The 8,455-nt window shown below is 39.9% G+C and overlaps 1 protein-coding gene across 1 annotated transcript in view; it reads left to right on the forward strand.

The window, feature by feature from the left end:
- The window catches only part of LOC139738768 (vacuolar protein sorting-associated protein 16 homolog), a 32,652-nt gene extending 29,274 nt beyond the window's left edge, over positions 1-3,378 (forward strand). Inside the window, exons 20-22 of the mRNA XM_071649408.1 lie at positions 135-231; positions 704-807; positions 3,064-3,378. Coding sequence (XP_071505509.1) covers positions 135-231; positions 704-807; positions 3,064-3,202 — 340 coding nt within the window. The 3' untranslated portion in view covers positions 3,203-3,378. The remainder of the gene's footprint in view (positions 1-134; positions 232-703; positions 808-3,063) is intronic.
- The last annotated feature ends 5,077 nt before the right edge of the window (positions 3,379-8,455 follow it).

The following is an 8,455-nucleotide window of genomic DNA, read 5'->3' on the forward strand; positions in this document are numbered from 1 at the left end:
AAAAATGATAAAATCTAGAATACCATGATCAATATGTGACATGATCAAATGTCCCAAAGAAACATCAAATTAATCATTCTTATCAATGTCTAAATGACTCAATATGTAGAACACCTTGCTATCTCAAATGGTAGATTCTGGTGGCTGAAGACAGATGCCCTTGCAGGTGCATCTGAGTGGATTGAGTTGGAGCGATTTGCCAAGAGCAAGAAGTCCCCTATTGGATATGAGGTGAGCTTTCATTTTGCAGAGTCTTTCATTCACTTTTAGCCATTTGTTTATTACTGTAATAGTGAACTGTTACCAGACAAGGAGTGAGGCTTCTTCAGGCCTATAGTTGCATCATTATACACAAAAGCTTTATAGCAGACACAGTGCATCAGCTTTTGCAAATAATGTTTACCCAAATTGATTATGTGTCACTAGCCTAGTCTTCCTGCTGCATCATGAATTATCGACAGTCATGTGGTAGCATTTTGTCATGATAGGACATTCAGGGCATACGTAGCATGGTGTGAAATACATCGGTTTTTTGTTTGACTGTGCTAGATATATCACCTTTCTGTCAATCAGTATCATTCACTATTTTGCCAATTACTCGGCCATAGATCGTACAACAACATGTGATCATGATTATCCATTCATTGATATGTGTTTGATGTACCTTTAATTAGAGTTTGCCCTGTCCTTTTTCTTTCTGCAGCCATTTGTAGAGGTGTGTATGAAACATCACAACAAGTATGAAGCCAATAAGTACGCAGCCAAGGTAGCCCCAGAGCAGAGGGTCAAGATGTATGTCAGAATGGGGTAAGTTAAGTGGAGGTGTAATGTGTTGGATATCTTGTTATATGAAGCAAAACAATGCCATGATAATCAATGATCCGTTCAGAAATGTACCCACCCCCTCTTATTTAAATGTACTTCAGTGCTGTTTGATATACTTTTTTGTTTGAAAAAAATTCTTTCATTTAACCTGGCTAACTTTTATTTATGCCACTGCTCTTCTTTTGAGCCTTTCCTTCGTACAAATCTTATTAAGGTTATTGATATCTCTGTTGGCTGCTTAACCCATTGAAGACAAGTCCCGAGTATACTTGGGCAGGTGTCTACGGGAAATACGTGTTGTAGCAAAATCAGCCCGCCCTCAACGGGTTAAAGGAGACCTCTGGATGATTTTCAGATTTTTGCATTTGAACAATTATAAATTAGTTACAGTTAAACTCGCCTAAGTCGACATTGCATATGTCGAATAATCGCGCAAGTCGATGATTTTAAAAAGTCCTGATTTTTCCCCATTGACTTACGTGTAATAATTCACTCACAAGTCGAATACTCGCCTAAGTCGATGAAATTCCAAGAACACTTTCATGGAAAAACCATTAAATTCACTGTGCCTAAGTCGAATAAGATTTTATTGTGCAATAAATCACTGTCAAAATCACGAGACGCCAGTTTTTGTTTACATAAGAACCAGCCCGACCAGACAGGTGACAAAAAAAATGATCTAAAGTATCAAAATTCAAAGCGATCGCATGCGATTGTTGAACTCTCTTCGTGTTTGGAGGTCCGCTGGTACAGCCCTGTCGCGCTAGCGCTACGTACGTACAGCGACTGGGCTGTGTATAGTTGTGCGTACAGCGACTGGGCTGTGTATAGTCTGTGTATGTTTGCAGTCTGCGCTGTGCAGTGGATGGATGAAGCTGCTGAGTTGTCAAAGCGGAAAGTAGGGGGAAAGTTACGGGCACGGGTAAATCAGAAGTACACCTCTACACGCATTTCAAGCCACGGTATGGTAAACTGGAATCAATCACTGCTCAAATATCGTTCATATTCACTTCCCCAAGGTTTAACAAGGGTGTAAAGTAATCGGACCTGTGCCAATGCTAATGCACTGTCCATGCAAAGTTAGCCGCGGCCCTGCCGGGTGACCCGTGCTGCGGCACACCTCTCCAGCTCTCGGCTCCAGAGTAGACAACATACATGTACATTTATACATAATGTACGTGTGGTGTGACTGTTGTTGAGTCGATTCTTTTCGACTTACGCACAAGTCGAAACTCGCCTAAGTCGATGTGTTTTGCTCAGTCCTGAGAAGATTGACTTATGCGAGTTTAACTGTATACTGAGGACAGAGTTTCAGATTTTACGATAGCTGAGATGAAGAATAAGAATATTGTCAAAATTTAGAACAAATTGCAATGAACAAGGATGATGACATGGCAGAGTCACCATAAGTATGCGTGAGTTGGGGCTCAAGGAAGCAGAACAAAAGAAGAAGGCATGCATAGATTATACACAGGTGAACTTTCAAGCAAGCGGTATTGTAATGGAATTACACTGCTACATTTCTGAAATATGTGAACCTCCTATGTCGTCATCCTTGTTCAGTGTAATTTGTTTAAGGTTTTTCAAAATATTGTTTCTCTGATCAAAAACCACAATAAATTCCACAAATCTATACATGGAGTTGTCAATTTATGTACTACACGATGTGAAATTATGAAAATCGTCTGGAATGTCCCTTTAACTTCATCCGTCCTTTATACGCAGTTCAGTTTGCTATTCATCATACATGTACCTCTTTTAAAATCATTCATATGCTCACCACATGCTAGTGTTTATAGTGGTGAGTACAGAACACACACTTAAAACAAGCCATGCCTGATTAATTGACAAGAAGATTATACATGGGCTTCTTCTCCTATGATCTACCTCTTTGGTACTACTCGTATGTTTTGTTTGTTAGTTGCTGAGATGTGAGTACATTGTCAACTTTCAAGATTTTCTTTCTGGCATCTTTTCCCTTTACATGGGCACCTTGATTCAAGAAAAGTGTGTTCTGATGATAAGAGCAACACTTTTTGTATTCTATTTCCAGCTAAATCAACAGAGACTCTTGGGTAAATTTCTATCATATGTAGAAATTGAAAACTGAAATATCCCCATTTGTTTTCAAATGTAGCCAATTTGTTGCCAGTTTGGGCTTTGATCTTCACTTTTGTCAGCCACAGTTTCTACCTTTAAGTAAGAGTGACTTTATGTATCTCTCTTTCTTTGCTCAAGGGCCCTTGAAGAGGCAGCTGAACTTGCCTTTCAACAGAAGAGTGAAGAAGACTTGAACGTTGTTCTGAGGCACTGTTCTGGTAACAGACAACTCTCAGCCAAGATCAGCACCATGAAGCAGCAGCTTCAGAAGAAATGATTGATGTTTGAGTCAGCTTGGAGTCTTGGCTGTACATGTGACCTCACCATGTCTCGCGCATAGTGGATGTGACCTCCTTGTCCATACGTGCACACACATCGACACATTCCAAGGCAGCTTTTGTGTTGACATTTGACATTTCTTTCAAGAGATCGAAAGGATCTTCTACAGATAGAAATGGGGTGATGTGTTCTATCTATACATTGTGTCTGATACTTTGTATGAGATACCCAGTAATATGCATGGACATGTTTACAGGCATATTGCTATTAGATGGTGAGGGGTGGGGGGGGGGGGATGGGGAGGGAGAAAGATCATAGAGAAAGGAGTGTTATGAAACTTTGATAGGGAACAATCAAGATTCAGATACACAATTGGAGATACAGACGAAGTGTAACAATGGAGATGGCACTTGCTGAAGTGTTCAAAGAGGGGTGACGTTTATGGTAATCTATTGAAAGTAATGGTGCCAACACAGAGAGTGTTTTACAGCCGTTTTTTATAGGAAGTTACACTTCCTATAATATCAGTGTTATTGAAATTCATTTGCTGATCATTTGTCTTTTTTTTTTTAATGCAGGTGATCATGTATCACGTTGTGATTTGTATGTTTAGAATGCAATTCTGTCATCATCTCTGTCAGGTACACATGTTGTATGTTCCAACTCAGGCAAAAGACATACACGTGTAGATTCTGAAGTAATGACACAATGACAGATGTATGGGTGGTTTTGGTTTGATGTTCATCAATGACTGTATGTATTACTAATGTCAAACCTACAGGTGTATCTGGATTGGTAACCCAGGGAAGACTAAATGAGTGACTGCTATAAACAGGTGGCCACTAAGGCAGGTTTGACTGTAGTCTCAAGGACAGGGCCAAATGAAACAAGAGGAAGACTTGACTACTGTGGAGAATTCTGTATAGAAACCTGCTGTAAACATTGATTGTGATGCTAGCTGTGTGTATCTTACATCAGAGCAGGAATTGATTGTAGGGTAATTATACTCCCACTAATCAGTCATGATGTACCAAACACTGGAACAAAGAACATTTAACCTGTAAATGGCTGGGGGGAGGGGCAGACTCACTGCCCCCCTTCGATGTCTTTTGCAATAATTTTGCAAGTCAAGAGGGCCTTGTAATTAGGCTTCTTGACTTTCTTTTCAAGTCTTGCACAACTTTTGAGACCAAATTTGCAATGTCCGAGCATACCGTTACTAAGCCACGCCCATTTTTGTTACTGTATGTCATGCCAGTATGGGCATAATATTGTGATTGTGTGTTCATTTCACAGGGAAAACAGTGCTCTGTCATTAAAAACTCATAAAACCTGGCTATTTTTTTTTTTTTTTTACTATTAATCACTTTGATTAGTTGATTTGGTGCTGATTATGGTCAGTGATTAATTGGTCAGTGACAATTTCCAATGAAAAAGCAAAAAACAAAAGTCGAAAAACAGTGTTACAGATTCCCAATAGATAACAACGTGGGTGTTATGCATGCCCAATTTCGTTGGGATCACGCTCCTGGTGGCTGAGATCTTGGAGGGGGGAATCCACTTCCCCCTGGATACAGCATGACCAAAAAGCCCAGGCTGGTTTAATGGGGTTCAGTTAGCTGTCAGTCAGTCTTTATTAATATTTTGTCAAAATACTCTCTCACATACTGAAAGGTCCTGTTTACCCTTGAAAACAGCTATTAAAAAAATGTTCAATATATCACATTTGATGCATATATGAAGGTCTGTTGTATCACAAAACATCCTGCCATATCAAATACATGTACATGTATCAGTATTTATCTCATTAAACCATACTGCTAGATGGTTTTGTCAAGCAACATTTTTATTATAATTGTTGTTCCTATATTGTGGATTTAAGAATACTTAACATTACAGTTCGACCTCGATTATGCGGCCATGTCAGGGCCGGCGCTCATCCGGATAAGCAAATTGGGCGGATATGGGAGACACAATGTTAATGTATATAGCTGCCGTCCAAGCTGCCATCCCAGTGCATTGGCAGCTAGGCAGGTAGCGTATCCCGCAACGGTGGTGTAATCTATGCTAGCCTGCGCAAAATTGTAGTCCCGATAGATCATGACTGCTTACTTATATGATGGTAATGTGGTATGAATTTATGTTAGTTCTGTCGGAAATATTGTAGGTATATCGTGTGAGTTTTGTTGAAATTTTAGTTGAGTTTAAAGTCACTGTTTTTTCTCAATTTTTGGATGAATAAAAAGTCCTTCGCTGCATGAATGTGTCCGGACAATAGAGATTTCCGGATAAAAGGAGGCCGGATAATCGAGGTCGAACTGTACTCATACGGCTTCAAATATTTACAGTGGTTGTTTCTATCCCAAACTCACATTTTTGAACTATTTCAAAGCACTAATGCGGGGTTTTTCTTTCATCTGCAAATGGTAAAATATGCCTTTATTATTTTTATTCATTTTTTCGGGATAGAATTTTGTCATCAATATCCAGTGAGTTCAAGTATTTTCCAGTGATTATTATTACTAAAAAGTGATGTTTATAAAAATTTTAGTTTCCCATGCAGTGTAGCAGATGATGACTTTGTCTTCACTCAGGGTATAGGAGAAACCCCACAAAAAAGTTTTGAATCCCTTCATTCTTTGATTTATATCCTATACTATATTCTTGCCTATCCCTTTCTACATCTTCAATTTGAAATCAGTCTTTTGTATTTTATTCATGGACAGTTGTGTGCAATCATGAACAGGAAATTCTTTAATGAAATATGTTGTAAATCTTCCGAGGAAATAGTTGCTCACAAAGCCCCAAATTGATGACTGAAAGGTTAATCTCATCGAGTCACTCACTTTGTGTTCATCTCACACTTGCTTTAAAAGGATACCATAGTATTTCATCAGAAACTGAAAAAAAAAATTAATTTAAAAATTTAATTGTTGTGTATAATGGGCGAGAGGTAGGAAAATACAAATACACAACAGCAAAGAAAAAAAAAAACAACAGGCTAGTTGCACTCATGTTCATACTTGCCGTGATAAAAGTATTCCCTGTGCTAATATATGCGCTGTTTCAGCAGTGGGCTGTGTTGTACCAAAGATTCCACATTCAGTGTAATTGGGGCGACAGAGCCTTGTATCTGAAATATGTTGAATGTTCAGGAGGGCGAAAGAATGTGGCAGCCAAAGCACTTTAATCGAATGGAATTGCCTTTTTTGGACATGATGTGAAGGCCTCATGTTTAGAGTTAGACAGATGGGATTTTTACAGGACATCACTTAACTGATTATCCGACTATATTCAGATTTGCTGCTAATTTGATTGACGAAAGACACTGTCGGGTAACATGCAAGTTATGCTTGGTCTATGGGAAGTTGCATTTCAATGTCTTTTTTTAGTCATTAGTACTTAAGCAATGATTGAGAAAATGTGATTTAGAAGGTTTTTGTGGGTGTATCCAAGGAATATGAAGCAGAATAGTTACTGTAGAAATACAGTGTATTGTTATGAAGTGATGAAATGACACATACATGTATTTAGATACATATTCTTGTTGCCACATAAGCGATAATGAGAGTGTTATGAATCAGTGCAAGTCAACATGCATTCGCATCGCTCAGTTCCTTGGATAGCACGTATGAATGTTTCTCCGTTACAAGGAGATTACTCATTAGGTTGGTCTTTATCATAATCTTGTTTTCTTTGCTTCCTTCTATGGTTCGTTATTGTCTGCGGGAGAAAAAAAAATATCGGTCAGTGTCCATCAATGTCGTTTTCATGTAGAGTACGATTCATAGTTATTTTTGGAGTTGTTGTAATCGGTTAGCCATGATTGGGCAGTGTTTTGGTAGACTATACACCTTCCCCCGGCTTTCACGAATACCTTTGAAGGCGAATCTCTTATCATACTAATAAAGAGGGCTTTGTACTTGACTCCGTCACATTCTGTCTGTTCATTTTCAACAATCATTTGTTTGCTCTAAACTGAATAAAACCTCGGTTACATCGCAACCAAATCAGCTGCGAATGCACCCGAGTACAAGACGTATTCGGATGGATTCGGGAGTATTCTGCTCTCCTTTCCCGAATGGGCGAAAATTCGGGAGGAATTCTGGAACATTCGTCGAGGTACAGCGTATTCGGCTCGTTTTGAAATGTTCCAAACCAGTCGAATACCCTCAAATATACTCCCGAATGTGGTCCCGACAAATTTCATTTGGGCCACATTCGGGATATATTCGGATGGAATTCGGTTGGATTCGGGGAGCCATTTGGGACATTCTGGGCAGATTCTGGTCTATTCGTATCGTTAGGGGAGAAACGGCCCGAATCATCAAGCCAAGTAGACCCGAATACATGTATAACGAATCGAGCTGAATCTGCCCAGACTGCCCCAAATACCTCCCCGAATCCATCCGAATCGTAACCCGAATATAGAGCAGAATACAGGCAAGTGAGCCGAATAGCAGCCGAATAGGTCGAGTGAGCGGCCAGAATGACTCGAATATCCTCGCGAAGAAGAGAGCCAGATCGCCAGTAGGACCCGACATGAAAGTCGATGACGTGTTCGGCGCATTTGGCCATATTCGTCCCGATTCGGGTCGACATTCGGGTCGTCATTCGGGTCTGTTTGGCTGTAGTCGGGGCATTCGGGCCACACTCGGCTCGATTCTGGCCACATTTGGCTCGACTCTGGCAACTATTCGGGCTGGCATTCGGTTTAATTCGGGATGCCCAATATTGATTCGGATCAATTCTTGGCGATTCTGCTCTGATTCGGGACCTATTCGGAACCTATTCGTCTCTGATTCGGGGAGCTCCCCGAATCAGAAACGAATACAGATTTGTACTGTACATTTCGAATCCATCCTATTCAAGCCATATTTGGGCAGAATCGGTCCAAATTTATTTTGGAGAACTCGGTTCTGATGCAACCCTGTCTCTAGCTTGTCTGTAATATGGTGTGGGCGTGTTCTGTCCGCAGACTTGAGTTTATCTGTAGAGTGAATCTTTCGTACCACCCTTGGTTCTTTGAGTATCAGCAAGTTCAATTGCATTGTCGATGCGTTCATGTGTAGGTCGAGTAAGCATTTTTTTTTTTTACACTCTCCCAATGCATTTATGTATTAACACAAAAGTGGCGATGGTTATGCAACCAGAAAAATGAACGTGACAGGAAATTCCTTGCTTATCACCATTGCTTCCACTTCATAACATTTCGTTTTTTTCATACGAAAAGCCAGCTAGAATCAATATA

Source organism: Diadema antillarum, unplaced genomic scaffold (genome assembly GCF_040938485.1).
Source record: "Diadema antillarum isolate AM-2024a unplaced genomic scaffold, OU_Dant_1.0 seq00000767_RagTag, whole genome shotgun sequence".
Taxonomy (NCBI): Eukaryota; Metazoa; Echinodermata; class Echinoidea; order Diadematoida; family Diadematidae; genus Diadema; species Diadema antillarum.